The 24,499-nt window shown below is 41.3% G+C and overlaps 2 protein-coding genes across 5 annotated transcripts; both read left to right on the top strand.

The window, feature by feature from the left end:
* Positions 1-301: 301 nt before the first annotated feature.
* ZNF502 (zinc finger protein 502) lies at positions 302-11,646 on the top strand. 3 transcript variants are annotated; one of them, XM_058443006.1, is made up of 3 exons: positions 302-389; positions 7,855-7,968; positions 8,525-11,646. In XM_058443006.1, exons 2-3 carry the CDS (start codon positions 7,914-7,916, stop codon positions 10,102-10,104), a joined length of 1,635 nt encoding a protein of 544 aa, XP_058298989.1. In that variant the 5' UTR covers positions 302-389; positions 7,855-7,913; the 3' UTR covers positions 10,105-11,646. The 3 variants fall into 3 exon arrangements, with proteins under 3 accessions (XP_058298989.1, XP_058298990.1, XP_032017744.1); XM_058443007.1 differs by having other exon boundaries at positions 324-656; XM_032161853.2 differs by lacking the exon at positions 302-389 and having other exon boundaries at positions 6,653-7,968.
* Positions 11,647-17,236: 5,590 nt separating this feature from the next.
* ZNF501 (zinc finger protein 501) lies at positions 17,237-24,125 on the top strand. 2 transcript variants are annotated; one of them, XM_032161856.2, is made up of 3 exons: positions 17,237-17,295; positions 19,082-19,166; positions 21,810-24,125. In XM_032161856.2, the coding sequence occupies exon 3, from the start codon at positions 22,058-22,060 to the stop codon at positions 22,844-22,846; it is 789 nt and encodes a 262-aa protein (XP_032017747.1). In that variant the 5' UTR covers positions 17,237-17,295; positions 19,082-19,166; positions 21,810-22,057; the 3' UTR covers positions 22,847-24,125. The 2 variants fall into 2 exon arrangements, with proteins under 2 accessions (XP_032017747.1, XP_032017748.1); XM_032161857.2 differs by lacking the exon at positions 17,237-17,295 and adding an exon at positions 17,406-17,571.
* The last annotated feature ends 374 nt before the right edge of the window (positions 24,126-24,499 follow it).

Here is a 24,499-nt window from a genome sequence, read left to right as displayed (position 1 = left end):
CAGCATCCTTTCCATCCCCAACGTCTCCCTCTACGGTTTTCCTGAGGGTTGAGGTAGCCACTGTGTTTCAGGCCAAGATAGTTGTTAATGGGATATCAGGAACGCGACTGGGTTTAATGGGAAACAAGGCTGGAGTTACAGGCTGGGCTTGGCGGGAAACAAAGCTGGAGTTACAGGCTGGGCTTGGAGGGAACGCCTTCTTCTAGGGTCCCATAGAGATGTTCCTCCTGCTTCCTAGAGAATCAGAGAAAGGATGCGCGAGTCCGCTGCTGACGCACTACCGGCCGCGCCACCACTCTTCCGGTTTCAGAAGTTAAGGCCGGTGTGCTGGCTCCGGTCCATCTTTGGGAGCGCCTGCGCCGCTCCGCGGAGAGTCCCTGGATCTCACAGTGAGCGAGTTGGGACCCAGGGAAGGGAAAAGAGCGGACCCCGGCGAGCCACGGCTGGGGCGACGGGCTGGAGGGTCATCTGGGAAGTCAGCCCCGGCCTCAGTCCTCCCCAAGTTGCTGCCTACGCGTGCTGCCTGGACCTAGGGCACTCCTAGCGGCTCGGCCCGCCCAGCCTGCAGCCTCAGCACTGCAGACCCCAAGGCCCAGCACGGTGCCCGGCACAGAGGAGATGCCTAGGAAAATGGCGGAGTGAATGAATGACATTGAGTGAGTGAATGATGGATAGATGATCAAGACAGACCTAGGACCCATGTCAGGAAACGAGGTCCTGGGGATCAGAATTCTCGATTCCGATACCAGTTTCTTCCCCTGGCTGATCCTGTAGCTCCGAAACTTGTTTAGAGCCTGTTTTTATAGGAGACGGCAAATAGTGTAAAGCGCACTCGTTGGGAGTCTTGAGACCTGAGTTACAATTCTGGAGGATACAGAAATCTCTAAAGTACTGTCTAAAAGTCTGTTCCTTGCTTCTTCAGAAAGCTCAGTTGACAGCTTGTATGTGATAGCATGTATGCAAACCTTAATGCCTCCCAATGAAGGGTTACTATCCATTACATGCCAAACATTACCCCGAATTTAGTGGCTAGGCTACAAAAGAGTGACGTCGGAGACTGCTGAATGTAAAGATGCTTCCAGTCTTATGTAGGACGATAAGTGCAGAAGCAGATTTTGGTGGTAATATTTTAAATATGTAGCACTTACTGTATACCAGGCACTATTTGAAGCATTTGTGCTAATTGACTTAATCTTCACAACAGCGTATTGTGTGTAGGGTTTTGTTTTTTGGTTTTTGGTTTTTTTTTTTTTTTTTTTTTTTGAGAGGGGGTTTCACTCTTGTTGCTCAGGCTGGAGTGCAACGGCGTGATCTCGGCTCACCACAACCTCTGCCTCCTGGGTTCAAGCGATTCTCCTGCCTCAGCCTCCCGAGTAGCTGGGATTACAGGCATGCGCCACCACTCCCAGCTAATTTTGTATTTTTAGTAGAGACGGGGTTTCACCGTGTTGGTCAGGCTGGTCGCGAACTCCCAACCTCAGGTGATCCGCCCGCCTTGGCCTCCCAAAGTGCTGGGATTATAGGTGTGAAACACCGTGCCAGGCCTATGTGTAGTTTTTAAGTGAGGGAACTGAGGTACAGAGAGAATAGAAAACTTGTCCTAGATCACATTGCTAAGTGACCCAAGGCTGCATAATGTACTGCCACAGCTTGGGTGAGTGCACTGTTTGGTGCCAAAATGCAGACCAAGAAGGGCTGCAGAGGGGAGTACATTTCAATGTGGTCTCATTGGAGGGATTGTTAAAAATTCTTGAAAAACTTCATCTAGCTTGCCTAGATTCCTTTAGCTAATTATTGAGGGGTAAGGAGGTGGCATCTGGGAAAAAGCTTACAAGGTAGAGGGAGGAAGCCAGCTCTCTAGTAGGTTAGCAGGATAGGGCTATTAAGAGCCTGTTTCCTTTTACCTTTCATAATACTCAGCTTTCCCCAGATCTGCAGAGGCATCTTTTTAGCATCTTAAAATCACTAACAGCCAGATTATTCCACAATAGGCATTTGTAGAAGCACCTGTATATTATTTTCTGGGCAACTTATAGACCTAGGAGTCAGCAAATACGGACCAAATTTGGTCTGCCACTTTTTTTGGTAAAACTGTTTTATTAAAACACAGGCAAGCTCATTCAGTACATATTGTCTATTTCTGTTTTCAGACTACAAAGGCAAAGTTGAATAGTTGAGACAGAGACTATATTTCCCATTTAACCCATTAAACCTAAAAAAATTTGCTTTCTGGCCTGTTACAGAAAATGTTTGCTGACCCTTGACATTGACAAGCTGCTGACAGCTCAGATGACCCATGATTGGAAGGATGTGGTCATTACCAAGATGTCTTTCCTTCTCCATAGGTTTTAGTATCAACCATAATAGCATCTAACCCCTGTTGAGTGCCTGCCATCGAGTAGATATCTTTTTGAATGCTTTATGTGAATTAACTCATCAAGGATTCACGGATTATCAGAGCTGGAATGACCCATAAATATTGTCTAATTTGTCACCCTTTTCAGATAAATAGCCTGTCATGTAGGCCCACTCACATGTGCTATTGGCATAGCAAACTTTCCTGACTCCCAGTCCAGTCTACTATCATCTTGTGAATGGGAGGCCAATACCATAGCCATTGGATCTGGCATTTTGTTTTTGTTTTTATTTCTGGGTTTTTAAAAAGTAACTTTTTCTAACTATAAAAGTAATATATGTTTATTGAAGGAAAAGTAAAAACATATAGAAGAGTATAACGGACAAACTAAAGTGACCCATTAACTGACCTAGAGATAAGTGTGTTAATATTTTGGTGGGTTTTCTTTATGTCTTTTTTAAATGTGTGTGTTTTATCTGTTTATTAACAATAGTTTCTGTTTATTGAGTGCTTACTTAATCCCAGTATATGTGTGCATATTTCTTGTTTTTGTTTTAGTGTTTTGTATCTTCCTGTTTTAACATATTATATTTTCTCTTGAATATTTGAAATTATGATTTTTGATACTTTCATAATCTATCTTTGCTAGTCTATCAATGTTTATTTGCCTGTTTATTTAACAATTGTAGTAATAGTGTGATCTTTGTACATAAATCTCTGTGCCATCTCTGATTATGCTTTTTCACTTTTTCTTTGATTACAGAAGTTAGTTATTCCTATGGGAAAATTTTCAAACATTATAAAAAGATAGGCCTTAAGGCAAAAGTTTACCATAATTTTATTCTTCAGAAATGATCACAATAAATAATTTGTTATATATTCTTATAGATTTGTTAGTTTTTTTTTTTTAAGTAGAGCAAAATATAGATAATAGAGGACATTTGGGAAAATTATTCACAATTCATTATTTTACCACAGTGATGATTATTTTTCCTTCTTGATCATATTCAGATGTATTTTTAATTTTTAATTTTTGAGAGGGGTCTCACTCTGTCACCCAAGTTGGAGTGCAATGGTGCTATCACAGCTCACTGCAACCTCTACCTTCCAGGTTCAAGTGATCCTTCCACCTCAGCCTCTTGAGTAGCTGGAACCACAAGCATGACACATGTATATTTTAACAAACATATATTTTACATTATATTAATACTTGAAATTTTACTATACTGAGTTGTTTCAACATGTGACATAAATATTTTTTCCCAATAAACACATATTTTCATTTTTAATTATCTTTATGTCTAAATAATTTTCACCAACTAGAAGTACCATAATTTGCTAATCCTCAGTGTCCACCAGTAGAAAAACTTTTATTTCCATGTACATTTCAGGGGATATTTTTACAAGTAACAGAAAAATTCTGTTTCTCTTCTCTCTGGAAAGTTACTTCTTTCTGAGAAAATTCTGTTAGTAGAATTACTAGGTCAAAGAATATAGTCTTTTTTTTTGAGATAGAGTTTCACTCTTGTCACCCAAGCTAGAGTGCAGTGGCGTGATCTCGGCTCACTGTAGCCTCTGTCCCCCGGGTTCAAGCAATTCTCCTGCCTCAGCCTCCTGAGTAGCTGAGATTACAGGTGACTGCCACTGTGTCTGGCTAATTTTTTTGTATTTTTTAGTAGCGACGTGGTTTCACCATGTTGGGCAGGCTGGTCTTGAACTCCTGGCCTCAGGTGATCCACCCACCTTGGTGGGTGGATCCTCCCAAAGTGCTGGGATTACAGGTGTAAGCCACTGCGCCCAGCCGAATATAGTCATTTTTTTGGCATACTGATGACTCTGAGGTACACTACAAGTCGTGTATATACAAAATGAGCATTCTGTTCTGAATTCCTGTATCCACAAAATGTTGATCACAACATCCTAACTATAACTGAAGCTACAACTTTCACACCTGATGTATGTTGCCAGATTAGCTCCAGAAAGATGGTACCAACTTACATTCACACTGGTGTGTGAGAAACTCCCTGCACCTTTGTGAATCTTGAGTGTAGCATTAAAAATAGATTTTCCAGTTTGATATAAAAATTGATTCTTCATTCTTTCAGTTTCCATTTCCTTGTTTACCATAAAGATGGAACACTGTTTTGATATGTTTATTGGCCTTTTGTAATTCTTGGTGTATTTTTTGTATTTTCCATTTTTCTCTCAGTTCATCTTTTTTTCTTACTCATTTGTAAGAAGCCTTTATTAGGTCTGTCTATCCCTTGATATATAACTGAAAAATACTTTTTTAAAGCTTGTCTTCATTTTCTTTGTATTTTGGATATACAGAGTATTGTTTTTATGTGGTCAGATTTATCAATTTTTGTCCTATCCATTTTGCATCATGCTTGAAAGTGCTAACCCTAGAACGAATTATTGGTCATATTTTATTTTGTGGTTTTATTTTTTATATTTAACCCTTTAATTGGTTTGGGTTTATTTTGGTGTGTGGCGTGATATAGTAATCGCACTTTTTTTTCCAGGTAGTTAGCAATGGTGCCAACTTGATTTATGAATTATCTATCTTTTTGTGATTAGAAATGCTGCTTTTATCATATATTAAATTATTTTTATTTACATCTCTTAGAGGATTAGAGATATTTTATTTAATTATTTTTGAGACGGGATCTTGTTTTGTTGCCCAGGCTGGAGTGAAGTGATGCAATCTTTTTTTTTTTTTTGAGACACAGTTTTGCTCTTGTCGCCCAGGCTGGAGTGCAATGACACAATCCATCCTCACCACAACCTCCACCTCCCAGGTACAAGGGATTCTTCCACCTCAGCCTCCCGAGTAGCTGGGATTACAGGCATGTGCCACCATGCCTGGCTAATTTTGTATTTTTAGTAGAGACAGGGTTTCTCCATGTTGGTCAGGCTGGTCTCGAACTTCCGACTTCAGGTAATCCACCTGCCTCAGCCTCCCAAAGTGCTGGGATTACAGGTGTGAGCCACCACACCTGGCCAAGGCAATCATATTAATAGCTCACTGCAGCCTCAAACTCCTGGGCTCAAGTGATCCTCCCGCCTTAGTAGCTATGACTGTAGGTACACACCACTACACCCTACTAATTTTTGTGTTTTTTGTAGAGATGAAGTTTTCTATGTTGCCTAGGCTGGTCTCAAACTTCTGGCCTAAAGTGATCTTCCCACCTTGGCCTCCTAAAGTGCTAGGATTACAAGTGTGAGCTACCTCACCTTGCTGGGATTAGAGATCTTTTAAGTGTTTAGACTCACTGTTGGAGTTTTCCTAGCCACATTGCTTTAAGGATTTTATCTGTTACTCCTGTGATTTCAAGTACTTTTTTTATGTCTAAAACTCTTCAGGCCACACCTCTCTCCTCTCTTTCAGCTATGTATGCCCTGTTCTACTTTCTGTTTAGATATTTGAGACTAAAGATAACTTACTCCTTTCCAGACCAGTGTAACCACTGTCATTAAAGGTCACTGTCATCACCCAAAACTGGCTAATTATCCTTGACATCTCCATCTCTCACCCCTCCCACCAATATTCATTCATTCTGGTTGATCCTTTCTCTTAATCCAGTCCCCATACTGGACTACTGAAATAGCCTCACAAGGGATCTTCAAGCCTTCACCTTGCCCTCCCACTCCCCACCACTATGCATATTATCTGTTGCTGTAGACAGAGGAATGTGTTTCCTTAAAACAGTGGATCTAACCATGTCATGTATTCTATCAAACTTTTTCAAATCCTTATTGTGGCTTTCTCTTCACTTTAGGGTAAAGTCATTAAAATGTTTTTTAGGGTTCTGTTTGAACTGGCTTGCCTCAGGCTTTATGTCTCATTTCTGGTGTTTAATACTTGGGCATTACTATGTCTTCTTTATTCCTCCAAAGTACTGAGCTTGATTCCTTTTGTATGTTCATTTTGTCTCTCTTTTCCCTTTCACACGTCTAAAGGGGACCCAGACTATATTAGGTCCCCTCTGCTTTACATTCTTTAGCACCCCATACTTGCAGTTTTGTAACTCCCATATTTGAAATGATTCATTTAATGTCTTTGTCCAGCTATGACACAAGTTGGAGCCAGATAGGGTCTGGCTGCTTTTTCCAGCGTCTAGCACTGATTAGTCACCCAAATGCCACTCTGCTTGCATGAGTCTCTGAGTCTCTGTAGGATTGTATAGTAGCTTACTGGTCCCTTTATGTTCTTCCCGTGAATGAGAATCAGGAAAACCAGGTAGGATCATCTTTTTTTTTTTTTTTTTTTTTTTTTTTTTTTGAGATGGAGTCTTGCTCTGTTGCCCAGGCTGGAGTGCGATGGCGCAATCTCGGCTTACTGCAGTGTCTGCTTCCTGGGTTCAAGTGATTCTCCCGCTTCATTCTCCTGAGTAGCTGGGATTACAGGCACCTGCCATCATGCCCACCTAATTTTTGTATTCTTATAGAGACAGGGTTTTGCCATGTTGGCCAGGCTGGTCTCAAACTCCTGACCTCAGGTGATCTGCCTGCCTCGGCCTCCCAAAGTGCTGGGATTACAGGCGTAAGCCACTGCTCCCGGCCAAGGATCTTCTTAAACCTTTAAAACTCAATGCAGAGAAGCACAGACTTCACTGAGAAGTCCACAAGACCAAGCTTTTTATGTACTTGAGCAGACTTATTTTATTCCTTCATGTCTTCCAAGTTCTTGACTCTGGTAAAATCATATCTGGATCTTCCCTTTTTCCTTGAATAATGCTGCCAGTTCTGCTTCTCACTTCAAGGTTAAATGGAGAGAGATTTTTGAATGAACAGTTTTGGTATTGACATTTTTAAAAAGCAGCATTTACAGAAACTGGTATTTCTGCAACTTCTTTGTAAGTCAAAACTTATTTCACAGTTAAATTTATTTCTGTTTCTTTTTAACTGCAGCCTGTCCTCTGACACTGAGCTATACCTGAAGAAAAACTGTTTAATTGATATGACATCTTGAAGAAGGGACAATCAGTGTGTCTCTAGTTTGTATCAAGTAGATAGCATTCCCTAACACTATCTCAGCTCTTTGGCATCTGGTAGAAGTGGGTAAATCAGACTTACTGCACAAGCTTTGCTATGAGGACATTTTGCTATACAACTTTTAACTATATTAACTGCCTTTTCATATAGATTATTGTATGATGGCCAGAGTGTACTAATTGATGTGCATATTCCTATTCATTTAATCTTTATCATTATAAAAAGGTAATGAATAACATTCTGATTTACTTATCAAGTGCTTAAATATTTGATAGTATGTTAGTCTGATGTTACCACTTCTTGAACAGCTAACAAATGGGGTGTGAACCTAGGAGGCTACAAGCCAATGCTGATTTTTGTGGATGCTTCCACATTGTTATCCTGAGAGTTATTGTGTGTGTTATTAGATAGTGTCCCTAGGCAACAGATCTTTGTTTTTGTTCTGTTTACTGGGACAGTAATATTCCCTCCCTCCCTGCACATTTTTTCCCCATGAGCAGGGCTCCCAGTTTTCCAGACCTGAAGTGTTTTCCAATCAAAGCGAAGAGACGATCTGTGGATGTTGAATATGCAAGGAGCTGAAGAGAGAGACATTAGAAGAGAGACTTGTCCGGGTGAGTGTGCAAGGGACAAGCAGTGGGAGAAATAGCCAGCCAACAGGAAGCCTTTGGAAATTTTAGAGGAGAAGCTGGATGAGGCTCAGGAGATAAAATAACTGTCTCTTATAGGGATGTTGGGGACAGGGGTGGGTGAACATATCCGGGGCCAACTTTTCCCCAGTACTAATTTTATCATTCTCATTTCTAGCATTTTCCTGTTTACATTCTCCCACTCTTCACTCTGGATACAAACCATTCATGTTTCCTGTCTTGCCTAGTCTCAGCCTGTGTGTTGGTTGTTGTTTTTCATTTATCTCCATTGTCTCATTCTCTTGCTCCTTGGGTGTCTGTAGCTACTTACTCCCGTGGGAGTTCCTCGTTAATGGTGATAACATTACCCTAATGCATATCTCTTCCACCAGTTGCAACTCTAACTTACTTGCCACACTTGCTGTTACTGGCCCTTCGTCATAGGCCATTACTGAGGTCTGCCAAAAGTTAAGGTCTTACAGTTTCAGGGGTCTTCACTCTGCCCTGTACAGGAGATATTCATTCTGCTGTTTTCTTTCAGGCTGGGTAAACAAGAACAAGCCTGCTCCAGAGCAGGATGTCTGTAAAATTGACTCATCAGGGATAGCAGGAAAGAGGTTCCAAGAGGATGAATACCAAGATTCTACATTTGAAGAAAAATATGCATGTGAGGGCATGAAGGAAAACTCTCCTAGGGAGATTGCTGAATCATGCCTTTTCCAGGAAGGTGGTTTTGGGGGAATAACTTTCATCCACAAAGAAGCACCCCCTGAAATTATTAGTCAAGGATATAATTTTGAGAAAAGCTTGCTTTTGACCTCAAGCCTTGTTACACGTCTCAGGGTTTCTACAGAAGAGAGTCTGCATCAGTGGGAAACAAGTAATATACAAACCAATGATATTTCAGACCAAAGTAAATGTCCAACTCTCTGCACACAGAAAAAATCTTGGAAGTGTAATGAATGTGGAAAAACCTTTACTCAGAGCTCATCCCTTACCCAACATCAGAGAACTCATACTGGAGAGAGACCCTACGCATGTGAGGAATGTGGGAAAGCCTTTAGTCGTAGTTCATTCCTTGTTCAACATCAAAGAATTCACACTGGATTGAAACCATATGGATGTGAGCAGTGTGGGAAAACATTTCGATGTCGATCGTTTCTTACTCAGCATCAAAGAATTCACACTGGAGAGAAACCTTATAAATGCAATGAATGTGGGAATTCCTTCCGCAATCACTCACATCTCATTGAACACCAGAGAATTCACACTGGAGAGAAACCTTATAAATGTAATAGATGTGGGAAGGCATTCAATCAGAATACACACCTTATTCATCATCAGAGAATTCACACTGGTGAGAAGCCTTACATATGCAGTGAATGTGGCTCTTCTTTTCGAAAACACTCAAATCTTACACAACATCAGAGAATTCACACTGGGGAAAAACCCCATAAATGTGATGAATGTGGGAAAACTTTCCAAACAAAGGCAAACCTCTCTCAGCATCAGAGAATTCATACTGGAGAGAAACCCTACAAATGTAAAGAATGTGGCAAAGCCTTTTGTCAGAGCCCGTCTCTTATTAAACACCAGCGAATTCATACTGGAGAAAAACCATATAAGTGTAAGGAATGTGGCAAAGCGTTTACTCAGAGCACCCCACTCACTAAACATCAGAGAATACACACAGGGGAGAGACCCTACAAATGCAGTGAATGTGGTAAAGCCTTCATTCAGAGCATTTGCCTTATTCGGCATCAGAGAAGTCACACTGGAGAAAAACCCTATAAATGCAATGAATGTGGAAAGGGCTTTAATCAGAACACCTGCCTCACTCAGCATATGAGAATTCATACTGGAGAGAAGCCCTATAAATGTAAAGAATGTGGGAAAGCCTTTGCTCATAGCTCATCTCTTACTGAACATCATAGAACTCACACTGGTGAGAAGCTCTATAAATGTAGTGAGTGTGAGAAAACCTTCCGCAAGTATGCACACCTTAGTGAACATTACAGAATTCACACTGGTGAGAAGCCTTATGAGTGCATTGAGTGTGGAAAGTTCTTCAGACATAGTTCAGTCCTTTTCAGACATCAGAAACTTCACAGTGGTGACTAATGCTGCCATTTAGGTTATGACAGTTTCTCTAGCGAGGATGACTACGAATCTGACTGGGAGTAGAGGGGCAGGTAGAGTTCCTGGAGGGAAGGATGAAGGAGCCTTGGCTACTGTACTCTGAGAGGAATGTTTCCAGAAATGGAGGTGGGAGCTTAGGGAATGCAGAGCCTACCTGAGGTGGGCATCTGGGAATACAGGGTAGAAAGAAATTCCTGCTTTTCAGATAAAGCCTACACATTGCCACTGTCTCCCCGTGTGACTCTTACAGCTTGAGGAGGCATTTGTTAAGTTAGCACTTCTGTTCACTTTACTACACCCTGTCCCATCTTCTGACTTGTCACCCATTTTCGTTGGCTGGCAGATTGAGATGTTTGTCTTAAACCACTGCCTGTCAGTGTGAAGTGGCACAGTTCCGATGTAGTGCTAAGTCTAAGTAGCCTCCAGATTTGAGGCAGCCCTGACCATGCTACCATGGGGGAGGCTCCCAACCTGTGGAAGTCGTCCTGTGAAAAGGAGACAGAAATAAGAGCCAAAAAAAAAAAAAAAATCCATACCCATTCATTAAAAAAATAAGGAGATATAAAGCAACAACTGGGCTGACCTCTATAGATCTGCCAGTAAAGAAGGCTTTCTTTCATTATCAGGGTGAAGGTCTTTCCTGATTCTTCCAAGCTTTGAGGTGACTCAGAGCTAAGAATGAAACGGGAGACCAAGTTAGAATTCATGATGTTGGTTTATGGGAAGGCAGTCATACCTGTTCAGAGAACCAGGAAGACTCAATATCTATCTCAGAGGAATAATGGTTACCTAGGAAAGAAATGGTCTGCTAGAGTGATAAGACTCAGAACAGGAAGTCTGCATGTGACTGAGCAAGTCACCTACATAACCCTGCCTGTACTAAGGTGTACACCTGTCTATTGGAAGTTTGCCTAGTCTGTTGGTGTATAGAGACCAGAGGAGAGAGACCCACTAGGACTAACAGTGTCCTAACAAAATGATACTTAGTTTGTTGGTCTTTAGGAGAAAGCATTAGTGATGAAAGAAGAAAGAATTTTCAGTTGGTTGGACATTGGGGCCACTTAAAGTATTGACATTTGTCATGGAATGACTTTGGAAAGACTTCTAAAAGAATCTTTTTCAAATCCCTGAAAATCAGGATAGCATATTTTGCTACTGACTTTGACAGTATTTTATTCTTTTGACAGAAATGACATAGTTTTCCCTTTATTTCCCAAATTCCTTTCATGTTCTTAACTGCTACCCAGAAATTGAGCTCCAGAAGATTGAGGATAGCCTTTGATTTGTATTTAAAATAATTTCTAAGCTGTGAAGCTTATAGCATTTTTAAAGTATGGCTATTAAAAACACTAAATTAAGTTGATTCTGGAATACTTTGTTATTTGGAACTCATCTTTTTTTTTTTTTTTTCTAGAGCAGTTGCCTTGTAGGGATAGGTTTGGGCCATGAATTACCATTAATGGGAATATGGTATAAATATATATCTTTTTCACTTTCTATGAAGATTATATTCTTAAAACCTACCACCAGTGAAGTCATAATTGAGAAAATTAATACATTATGGGTAAAAATAATGCTGTAAAAGTTTTCTAAATATGTTTGTGAAAATATTATTTTACCAAAAGCAAAAATGTATTTATACCTCCTAGATAAAAACTGCATAATTACTGGCACATAATACACGTTTGGTAAATATTTATTTCATGAATTATATCAACCATTGCCCAACAGAACCTTTCTTGGAACTTCCTGATGAATAGTTATTTATAGCAATATTTGTACACCATCTTGAGAATTATGAGTGGAGATTAGGGAGAGTTTTCTTAAGAAAGAAACAAGAAAACTTTAAAGATATCTCAGGAGGCTGAGGCACAAGGATCACTTGAACCCAGGAGGTGGAGGCTGCAGTCAGCCGAGATTGTGCCTGTGCACTCCAGCCTGGGAGACAGAGTGAGACTTTTTCTCAAAACAAACAAACAAGCAAAAAAAACATGATATCTATAAGTTCTTGTGGGAAAGATTTTCTCTAGTGGAACAGACTTGATCCTGAATTTTTCTCAGGCTGAGAAAACATGGCATGTTTTTACCTTCTGGGGAAACAGAAAGGTAAATTACCGTTCTTTCCACTACCCTGACCCCATATTCTCACACTTGCACTTACGTGCTCCCAATTTTCTCTCAGTTGCTGGCCCATGATGAGCCTAGTCACTCCAGCCTGGCCCCAAACCTAGGCATTGCCCTCACCCTCAGTTTTCCCTCTTATTCGATCTTCATATCCATTCAACCACTATGTCTTGTTGAAGTTATCTCCTATCTCTGGAAGCCATCTCTGCTGCAGTTATTGTAGTCCAGTCCCCTACTCCGTAGTTTATTTTCTAGACTATTTTATTTTTAATTTTAATTTTTTTTTGAGACAGGATCTCACTCTGTTGTCCAGGCTGGAATGCAATGGCATGGTCTCTGCTTACTGCAAACCCCACCTCCCAGGCTCAAGCGATCCTCCCATTTCAGCCTCCCAGGTAGCTGGGACTACAGGCATGTGCCACTATCTTTGGCTAATTTTTGTATTTTTTTGTAGAGATGGGTTTCACCATGTTGCTTAGGCTGGTCTTGGACTCCTGGGCTCAAGCAATCTGCCTGCCTCAGCCACCCAAAGTGCTGGGATTATAGGCAAGAGCCACTGTGCCTGGACTTCCTATTTTAAAATTTATCTACCAGTCTTCCAGTTTCTTGCCCCACTAGGCCATCTTTCATATTTCTTCTTGATCTTTGTAAGCATAACTGGCTGCTTATTGTTTTCAGAATAAAGCACTAGTTCTTTAAAGAGGCAGGTGAGGCCCCTCATCTTGCCCATGCCTGAATTGCCATCCTCAGCTGCCATTCCTTGCCTGGCATGTTCTATTCCATAGTTCAAATTCCTGTGATTCTGGAATATCACCTCTGGACTCTATTTTGGCACTTCTGCACATAGTGTTCCTATTGCCTCAGTTCCTTTTCCCTGCTTCTGCTTGCCTGCAAAACTCCCATTTTTCACTTAGGAATGTGCTCAGGCAATATCTCAAAGCTGTCTCTAACCTCATGTATTTTTTATTCTGTCTTGTATTTTTCATCATTTTATTATGTTACATTATAATGGTATGTTCACACATCTTTCCCTTTGTCAGCTTTGCTAGGGAAGGAACAATGTGAAATTTGTTTACCTTTGTATCAACAGTGCCTGGTACTTAGGAGGTGCTTAATAAGCATTTGTTGAACTCAACTGAAGAGTCAGACATTTCTCTGTGCCAGTCTGCAGGTTGTGACTTAGGTCCCCAGTTGTCAGCAGGAAGGAGGCATGGTGAGTATGCATGTCCATGAAGTGTCTGCCAGGAGCAACAGTTCTGAAACTTTCCCTAAGATTGTATTAAACAGAAGATACCATAAGAAACAGTATTTTTCAATTAGAGATTTAAAAGTCCTATCACAATTTAACAAAATGCTTTCAATTATATTGATGTCAGGGTCAACAGGAGGAGGAAAATGCATGCAACTGCAGAGACTTACCTGTGTCAACTGGAATGCCTATGAAGTAGCAGGAACTGAAGAGTAATGCTGGCCTAGCAGGAGGGCATTTGCAGTTTACAAATCCCAAACTGGGCCAGGCATGGTGGCTTGCACCTATACTCCCAACTACTCAGGAGTCGGAGGTGGGAGGATTGATTCAGGCCAGGAGTTCGAGAGCATCCTGTGGAACATAGCAAGAAATTGTCTCTAAAAAAAAAAAAAAAAAAAAAGATATGGTGGTGCATGCCTGTAGTCCTAGCTATTCTGGATGCTGAGCCTGAGGTGGAAGGATTGCTTGAGCCCAGGTGTTGAGAGCTGCAGTGAGCTAGCATCATGCCACTGCACTCCAGCCTATGTGTCAGACTGAGACCCTCTCTTTAAAAAAAAAAAAAAAAAAAGTACCAAAATGGAAGCGCTTCCTGAGATTTTGGGCCCTGGGATGATAAAGAATTTGAGTATCTTGCTTATTGTGCACTGAAATTTAATTCATGACTTCAGAAGGACACGGATGGAGCCACATCAGATCCTCAAAACAAAAGAGAAAAGATGTGGTTGGGGTTGCTCAAGACCACACAACCAGTGTCAGATGAGGTTTAAACTGCAGTGTCCTTGCATTTCATTTACTTTTCCCTGTATTGGTCATACCTCTATTCCATATGCCTCTTTATTTTTTATAGAACTGACTACTTTTTTTTGTTGTTCCTGAGATGGTTTCGGTCTGTTGCCCAGGCTGGAGTGCAGTAGTGTGATCCTAGCTCACTGTAGCCTAGACTTCCCAGGCTCAAGCGATTCTCTCACCTCAGCCTCCCAAGTAGTTGGGACTACAGGCGTGAGCTACCACGCCTGGCTAATTTTTAAAAAGTTTATTTTATGGCTGGGTGCGGTGGCTCACGCCTGTAATTGCAGCACTTTGGGAGGCCAAGGCAGGCGGATCATGAGGTCAGGAGTTTGAGACCAGCCTGACCAACATGGTGAAACCCCGTCTCTACTAAAAATATGAAAATTAGCCAGGCATGGTGGCGCGTGCCTGTAATCCCAGCTACTAAGGAGACTGAGGCAGGAGAATTGCTTGAACCCGGGAGGCAGAGGTTGCAGTAAGCCAAGATCATGCCACTGCACTCCAGCCTGGGTGACAGAGTGAGAGTCTGTCTCAAAAAAAAGTTTATTTTATTTTTTGGTACAGACAGGTTCTTGCTATGTTACCCAGGCTCATCTCAAACTCCTGCCTTCAGATGGTCCTCCTAACTCGGACTCCCTTACAGGCCTGCGCCACTGCATCCAGCCTAGAATTGACCACTTAGTGCTCCAATCTTTTCCTTATCCTGAGGATGTGAGGAGCTCACTTGTATAAGATTGAGAAGCTCTTTGTTCTCAGAATCTCACACTTTCCTGAGTGTGAGGGTGACAAGTAAGTTAATTATACCTTTTGGCCCCTACTTTCTACATAAGGCAGAAACCTAATCTTGACAATACGTGGCATTAGTTTCATTTATCCAGTGGCCACATCAGGGCTAAGGTTATTTTAGTGTTTTGGAATGTTTTTGGTGTCCATCCCTACCATCCGTTTTCCACCTCATTGAAAGAAGCTCAGCCCAAACTGCTATTAAACTCCAGATTACAGTTTCTAGTAACCTGCTCTACCTCAGGTACCTCCCTCTAGACTTAATGTCCTCCACACACTACACCTTGCTGATTTGGAGATTCTTTGAAGCCTAATGTTTGGGGAATGAATAATTAGACCTAGGCTCTCTGGCCTGTGAGATGTTAGGGCTGGAGGAAAGAACTTGCTATCTGATTCCAAATAAGTGCTGAGAATGTGACACCTGGAAAGGGAAACTTAACATTATTGTTACATGGCATGTCAACTGACAATTTTACAAAGGGTCACTTTTTAGCCAAAGATAGCGATGGCCTCCGTGTGTGGCACCACCATTCCTGATTTGTGTCCAAAAGGGACTCCATTTTGGGAAAACAGCCAATCTGAAGATTGGAATGGATAATTTTTTTTTTTTTTAAGATGGAGTCTGGCTCTGTCACTCAGGCTGGAGTGCAGTGGCATGATCTCAGCTCACTGCAACTCCACCTCCCAGGTTCAAGCGATTCTCCTGCCTCACCCTCCTGAGTAGCTGGGATTACAGGGGCACACCACCACACCTGGCTAATTTTTGTATTTTTAGTAGAGACGGGGTTTCGCCATGTTGGTCAGGCTGGTCCCAAACTCCTGACCTTGTGATCCGCCCCCCCCCCCATGGCCTCCCAAAGTGCTGGGATTACAGGCGTGAGCCACCATGCCTGGCCTGGAATGGATAATTTCTCCGCTGCATCTCATTAATTTACACAGCAAGTGTTCACTACTATATGCTGCACACTAGGGATATGATGGTGTGCACACAGCCCCATTGTCCTGAGCTTGCAGATCAGTAGGAATGCTTGGAAGTGAATAAGGTACTCTCCACTCATGCCTTTATCTCTGGACTTTACCTGTCAAGATGAGCCCATGTGTGCAAATATTTCCTGAGTTAGGGCCAGCAAGATCTGAAGTTTTGTAGAAAGGGATGGGTGTGCTACCTTGAGGCCCTGAAAGGTCAGTGAAGTCAAGGCAGAGCAATAGGTACTGGAGCTGGGATTTGAGAAACAGATAATAGTCCTAACATTTACTGAAGATTTAAAAAATACTAGATGTTCTTAGTAATTCACACGTATTAACCTTACTTAATTCTCACAACAACCCTGTGGTACCATTATTATACCTGGTAAGTGAGGAAGCAGGCACAGAGAGGTAAAGTTGCAAAGTTCATACACTGAGAATCAGGGATTTGAGCCCAAACCAGTGTTTGTTTTGTTTTGTTTTTTGTTTTGTTTGTTTTTGAGACAGAGTCTCACTCTGTCACCCAAGCTGGAGTGCAGTGGCTCGGTCTCTGCTCACTGCAACCTCCCCTTCCCAGGTTCAAGTGATTCTCGCGCCTCAGCCTCCGGAGTAGCTGGAATTACAGGCGCCCACCAAGACACCCGGCTGATTTTTGTATTTTTAGTAGAGACAGGGTTTCTCCACGTTGGGCAGGCTGGTCTTGAACTCCTGACCTCAGGTGATCCGCCCGCCTCGGCCTCCCAAAGTGCTGGGATTACAGGCGTGAGCCACTGCGCCTGGCCTGCAGAGCTTTTTCTTTTGGCCACCTGAACGAAGATCCTGGGCTTCTGTGAGGAGGTCTGTTTTCTTCCAGGTGAGGATGTGTGTGAGGAAGGTGGAAGCCAGTTTTGTGAAAAGCCTTGAGAATCCCCAAAGGACAGTAACATAGGAAGCTAAATGTGGCGGACCTGCAGGATGAACTGATGCACAGTAAGAGCTCCTTGTGGTCGACCCTTCTGACTTGCATTCCGTTTCCCTGTGCTGGAAGACGCACGTCAGGTGGGTTCGCAGATTGTTTCTGGTGCGGGCTTAACCGGCGCAGCACCGAAACCCGTAGCTGCCTGCGGGGAGGAACCACCGAGAGGAAGCCGCTCCCACCTTCCTAGAGAGGAGACGGTAGTGGTTATTAGCCCAGGCGCGGACTGCTGACGTCACGCCGGCTAGGCGCGTCCGGGACTTACTCCCTTCCGCAGAGCAGCACCCGGGCACCAGAGTGTTGCAAGGTACGAGAGGGGAACGCCGCGGGAAGCGCATGGTGAGCGGTTTCTGCTGTGCCCGGCTGCCGCGGGTCGATTCCAGCGCCTCCCTCGGGACCCAGGGCGTCTTCCTTCCTGGAGGGCCCTTGGAGCGGAGGCCCGAGGCCTAGGGCAAACTTGCCATGAAGAAAGGAGAGGCTGTTCGAGAGCCCTAGGCTGGGAGTCGGAGGACCTGGGTTCGATTTATACATACTTGAGCATGTCAGTGAACTTCTGGGCACTTTAGTTTTCTGGTTTCCAGAAGTAAGTACTGTTTCCTGCCTTGCCGTTTCCCAAAGTTGTGCGGGTTGAAATAAATATATGCAAGAATTAGTGCCTTCCCTTCATTATTTATTCTTCTCTAACAACAACAAAATAGGTACTGTATGAAGACATGTAGGCAATACTTTAACAGCAGGCACTATTTATTGAATGCTTACCAGCTGGCATTCTTCTGAGTAGTTGCTATGTCGTAACCCACTTATTCATTACGACAACCCTATAAAGTAGTTACTGGTATCGTCTCCATTTAACAGTTGAAAAAACTGGAGCAAAAAAAGGTTAGGTAACTTGTTCAAAAGTCCTAGTCCCGGAGCCCATGCCATACTTGTAAGTTTGGTGGTGAAGACAGAATGTAATCAGACTAGAAAGTCCTACAGTAGAAACTTCTAAAATTATTTGAGAATGTAGACGAGGAAGGGCCTTGGAAAAGTCAAAATTTTCCCACAAGGAAGAGGTGTGAAGTTTCACATTTGAGCTAAATATTAAAGGTTGACTGCAAGCTTGAAAATAATTGCTGGCTTATTTGACCAAATGAGGAAATAAAAGAGACGTTTGAAAATAATTAACCAGTTTGTTCAGTGTCAGTTAAGAGGTGCTAGTGGATTGGGATGTATTAAACAGGAAACCAGGTTCCTGCCTTTGAATACAGTGTTCTTTGCATTAGGAGGGGTTCTTGAAACCTTTCCCTTATGAAGAGTCCTTAACATCTTACAGCAGATACTCCTTACACAAAGGCAATCTTTTGTTACTTTCGAGAAATTCCCCCAATTCTTATTGTAGGAGGATAACTGACAGGAAGTTTCCCTGCTGTTGATTCAGCCCGTTCTTAACAAGACCCACTCACCTCACTGCTAGCTCATTTAGTACTTTTCAGATAAATGAATAAACAGACTCAATCAAAGATGGACTGGAAAGGCTTGATTTGAGGTTTTTTCTCTTTTCCCATCTGTATATAGAATCAAAGCATCGTAGAATGTTGATATTAGAAGAAGCTTTAACTATTATCTAGCTTTTCAATTTCGTTTAACAAAGAAGAAATGGATGAGGCTGAGTGACCTGCGTTAGGTCATTGAACAAATTGGTGGCAGAACTGAGACTAGAATCCACACCTCTTGACTGAGTCCATTACTGGTCCTACTGCCCTCTATTGTAGCCCTGCAGCCTTTGACTTTTGACATCAATGGCTTTTCCAGTAGGCTTAGGGGAGCCATTGGGCTCCAACCTGATATCCTATAAAGAAATTTTTACCCCCAGATGCTTAGTCCTAGAAAGGACCTGTCCTCTTTCTTTGTGCATTGCTACATCTCTCTGAAGTCTGCCCCCTCACTGATTTGTGTCATTGGAGATACTCCTCTAGGATAATAACGATATTCTTTCATTTGAACTTAAAGTGGTCATTTGGTTAGAGATGGGATGTTCTTGAGTTACCCCAAATCCAGAATGTGTAGGAAGTAGGCTGGCAATTTATGAGTGGCTTTTCTTCCTCCCTCAGTGCCTCAAATTCCTGCCTTTCCTCAAGAGAAGAGCCTCCAGGAGAAAAGCCAGTATTGCTTGTGCTCCTAACAACTTGTCTCTTGGTAAGTTAACTCTAACTAGAGAGCCCAGGGTGGTGGTGGTTGTGAGACTGCCATCAGAAGTGATGGCAGACCTATAGTGGGGCCCACCAATGTCCACTAAATGTGGACCCAGCAGAAAATGCAGAACCACACAGAAATGGATACCATTTTACTCAAATCAGTGAGAGTGGCCCACTGTGAAAAAGGCTATGGGATAATTGGTTATGGGACAGGTCCAAGAGTGCACTAAGTTCTTATCAGAGTACCTGAACTGAAGACTCTACGGTCATCTGGTAGCACATCTTTAAACCACTTACTGAACTGCTCAGTATGATGCCTTAATGGTGTAGTGGTTGGATCAAGAAATATGGGTAGTAAATTATTGGAAAACCCATTACAAATGTGATTAGGTATTTCCTCAGAGAATATGGAATGGGCTTCTGGCTGTGTTTAGAACAAGAGCTTAAGTTATTGTAACTGACACTGTCACTGGCTATCAAAAGGCAACATGGAGCCTGGGTGTCTGTCAAACTCAGTAAAATAATTCTGGATAAATTGTATTCTTAGATTATGGGAACTCTGTGAAGAGAATATGACTGTGTCCTGAAGAATTTGGTCTAGTTTAATATGTATGCATAATATATGTACACTTATGTACATATCTATGTTTATATGCATCAAGAGATACCTAGAAGAAAGTCCATTAAAATACTAACTCTATTTTCTGTGGCTGGGTTTCAAGTGATTTCCTTTTTGGAGTAGCTGACCATTTAATAGAATGAGCATGCATTCTTTGTATGATAAGAAAAAAACCTTTTTATTTTGGAAAAATGAGAGTAAAGGAATTAAAAATGTGCTTAGAGTTTTGGTTTTACATCTGGTTGCTTAAACCAACTGGAGTTTGTTTTTGTATATAGCATATCCATGCTGTAAGTTAATACATCAGATAAAGATAGATTTAGGTAAGATAGTCAACATATTTAACAAACAGTATGGTACAGGCATTGCCCAAGCAGGTAGTCGTGAACAATTTGTACAGATACAGCAGTGTGTATCAGTTGACTCTCAGCCCTGGTAGATCCATATGTACCAACATGAAGTGATCTCTAAGACACATTTTTTAGTGGGAAATAAAAGCAAATTGCAGAGCAGAACCTGTAGAACAATTTCATTTATGTAAAGAGAATCAAGTGCTATATGTGTATAGAAAAATACGAAGAAAAAAGGAATGAAGGAAGATACTTCAAACATGATAATCTCTGGGAAAAGGAAGAGGTTTATTTTGTTAACAAAAATTTTCTTTTAGAGAAGGAGTCTTGCTCTGTATCCTAGGCTGGAGTGCAGTGGCATGATCATGGCATGCTCCAGCCTCAACATCCTGGGCTCAAGTGATTTTCCCACCTCAGCCTACTGAGTAGCTGGGACTACAGGTGCACATGACCTCACCCAGCTAATTTTTTATTTTTTGTAGAGACAGCATCTCACTAGGTTGCCCAGGCTGCTCTTAAACTCCTGGCCTCAAGTGATCCTCCTGCCTCAGCCTCTCAAAGTGTTGAGATTATAGGTGCGAGCCACCATGCCTGGCCTATCTTATATACTTCTATATTATCTAAATATTCTAAAGTGAGGATATATAGTTGTGTAATTTACATGATTAGAAAACTAAGACAAAAATGGGCCTCAGAGCGAAAGAATGTGTTAGTGTCTCCTGCACCACCTAGGGAAGAGATTGCTCTGATGTGCAGCACCTGAATATTCATTCTTTAATTCTGTGTGGCTTATTTAGGGCACCAGGGTTTCAAAATTTGATAATCATTCAGTTATGATCAATTAAATATTTTGTTCTTTCTCCAGTTCTTTGTTTCCCAAAGAGTGCTCTAATGACAGTGATTTGGTTCACATACAGTTTTTCTAAAGTCCAGAGAATGTGTTAACCAGCTCTATATTGAGCATAGTTTTTCATTGTAAATAAATGAAGTGAATTTTATTCTCTCATTTATTTTCTCTCTCATTCCCCTTATAAATCTGATTAGTATACTTCAGATTTCTTTGGCTACAAAGGTGAGGGCCAGCACCTGGACCATGATGCTGTAGTCAAGTTACTGTCCAATTAAACTTTCTTCTTTAAGGACCACTTCTCTAATTTTCCTGAAACAAAACAGCGATATCTTACTTTCTTTAAGGAAGCAGGACTCTTAGTTTTCAAACCTATAGGTTTCCAGTTGGGCCTAGGGAGAGAACTATAGATGGTGAATGTTTTGGAGAGAAAGAGAGATCCAATGAGGCACCTGTAAAGGTGACTGAATGAGAAAGGATTGGTGAGATGGCCTAGTGAAAGTTACAGCCTGGATCACGTTTGAAGTTTTAGACAGGGAACTCTTTATCACTAATCTGCCATGATTATAGGTAACCTAAGGAAATAGAATTATTATTCCTCTGTTTTTTGAGTAGAGACTAAGTGGACAGGAAGTTTCCATAACACTTATATGCCCAAGTCTAGGATACTTATTCCTTTTATATTTTCCAGTTATTTACCACTGTGGATGCAAATCTGGATGATCCCAAATTACCTGGGTTAGTTTTTAGTATTTGATTGTTTCAGAATCAATTGTGATATGGAATTTTATAGAATTCCTAATACCTCTCACTACTTAATCTCTTCAGAGAGGCTGATCATCAGGGGTTCACTTTCGGAGAAGCTGAGAATGCAGGCTGAACAAGGAAGAGGGAGGGGAATCCTGCAGGGATGAATGAGAGGACAATGCATGTGTGATGTATGTGAGCACACACACACAGTAACCTTTCCTAAGAGAACTGTATTACTCTAATGATAATCACCTTTAAGGAAAAAAACTTGTAAGTATGAATTTGGTGTTACAAGCAGCATTAATTCCAGCCAAATATCACTCAAAATGAAACATGGGAGAGTTAACATGCAGAAGAAACCTTCAAAGTGTAGTGAATGTGGAAAGTTCTTTACTCAGAGATCATCTCTTACCCAGCACCAGAGGATTCACAGAGGAGAGAAGCCCTATGTGTGCAGTGAATGTGGAAGTTGTTTCCGTAAACAGTCAAATCTTACTCAACATCTGAGAATTCATACCGGAGAGAAACCTTATAAATGTAATGAATGTGAGAAAGCCTTTCAAACAAAAGCAATTCTTGTTCAGCATCTGAGAATTCATACTGGAGAGAAACCCTATAAATGCAATGAATGTGGAAAAGCCTTTTGTCAGAGCCCATCCCTTATTAAACACCAGCGAATTCATACTGGAGAGAAACCGTATAAATGTACAGAATGTGGCAAAGCCTTCAGTCAGAGCATATGCCTTACTCGTCATCAGAGAAGTCATTCTGGAGATAAACCTTTTAAGTGTAATGAATGTGGGAAAGCCTTTAATCAGAGTGCATGTCTCATGCAGCATCAGAGAATTCATTCAGGAGAGAAGCCCTACACATGCACTGAATGTGGTAAAGCCTTCACTCAGAGCTCTTCCCTTGTTGAACATGAAAGGACTCACACTGGAGAGAAACTTTATAAGTGTAGTGAGTGTGAAAAAACTTTCCGCAAACAAGCACACCTTAGTGAGCATTACAGAATTCATACTGGAGAAAAACCTCATGAGTGTGTTGGATGTGGGAAATCCTTTAGGCACAGTTCAGCACTTCTTCGACATCAGAGGCTTCATGCTGGAGAATAAAATTTGGAATATAATGAGTATGGGAAGATTTGTATGGAAGCACCTTTTTTTCTCCCAAATTCCTAGGAATGTAAGACTCAGTCTGTAGCTAGTATGAATATTTTGTATTTTGAACAAGAAATGTTGTGTCCTAATGTGTCCTAGTCTGGAGTTTGATGCCTTATCTGCTGCTCAGTGGGTGTAACCTTATCCCTTCTGAGCCTCAGTTTCCCCATGCCCCCCAATAGAAAAATGGGGATATTTCCTAGGGTTGTTCTGAGAATAAAATGAGTTCTGTGTGACAGTTAACTGCCATTAATTAATTAGCCATTCTAAAAGTTTATTTACAATATCAAAATCTGACAAGTAAATCAGTATTGTTGTTTGGTTCTCATAATATATTATTTCTTAAGAACATTTTGTAATTGGGCTATGATTTTATGATTAATCTACAGACGTCTATTTAAAATATAATGTCTTCGTTTAAATAGGATAATACAATCTAAGACTGGTTTGTCCTTGGGAAATTTCAGATTTAATCAGAGAAAAATGTACTGATTGGGATTTGATTGGACGTTGTGAGGTGTATTTCTGGATACCCTCAAGATCTTCATTTAAATTTTGATACTTTCTATTACTAGATCTAATTTGACTTTAAGCTCTAAGTTTCACTTTTCCATTAAACGGAAAGCCTCCCTGATGTTAACTGAATAAAACCTCATGTTGTGGGACTTCTGTGTTTGTTTAGGGTTGGCAGCAGATGATTAGGAGAAGGCATATGACAGTAGAGAGGACTGGAATATAGAGGAGAATATAAGCATGTAGATGAGGATGTGGCTGTATTTGTTTTGAGTTCTAGGAGCACCGCACCAAATGTGGTCTCTTAAGGGAAGATGAGGGTAGAAGATGGTAAGATCCCAGGTTCCAGCAAGTGATGCCACTGACTAACAACTAGCCACTTGTCAAAGAAGGAGAGAACAGTGTCTTGGGGATGCTGATGGGTTGGAGTGCCTAATGGCTCGTTAAAAGCCATAAAAAAGCGAAGAAATCAAAGGATACTTTTGATGGAGCTTTAGGCTATGCTAAGCTCTTTAATGTAAACAAGCACCTCTAATGCTAAAAGCACCCTTGCAAGAAAGGTAGGAGTTACTATTCACATCCTAGAGTCAAGGAAAAAGAGAAGATGTTTGACTTGCTCAAACAGGTAATGTCACAATTGAATCTCAAATCTATATCTTTATAGATTTGCAGTTCTGGTTTATATAATACCAAAGTCACATACAGGTAATTTCCCACCATTGAATCTTCCTGTTGGTGTGAGATGCCAAATCTGTGAAAACCATTTTTAAAAAAGACTTATTTCTTTTTCAGCTTAATGTGTACTTATTGAAATACATTGATAAAATTAGAGAAATGAAAGAAATTAAAATTGCATGGTTTCAGCAAATAGTCACCTTAGTGTATTTATTCTAGCCTTTCTTTTCTGCATAGCTCTTTTTTCTTCCCTTTTAACAGTAATTATACTTGTACTATATTAGAGTACTATAGTCTGCTTTTTTTTTTTTTTTTTGAGACAGAGTCTCACTGTGTCACCCAGGCTGGAGTACAGTGGCACAATCTCGACTCACTGCAAGCTCCAGGACTCCCAGGTTCACGCCATTCTCCTGCCTCAGC

The sequence above is a fragment of the Hylobates moloch genome, unplaced genomic scaffold (genome assembly GCF_009828535.3).
Source record: "Hylobates moloch isolate HMO894 unplaced genomic scaffold, HMol_V3 SCAFFOLD_8, whole genome shotgun sequence".
Lineage (NCBI taxonomy): Eukaryota > Metazoa > Chordata > Mammalia > Primates > Hylobatidae > Hylobates > Hylobates moloch.
Note: the sequence above shows the minus strand (reverse complement) of the source record. Positions and strands in the feature narration are given on the sequence as shown.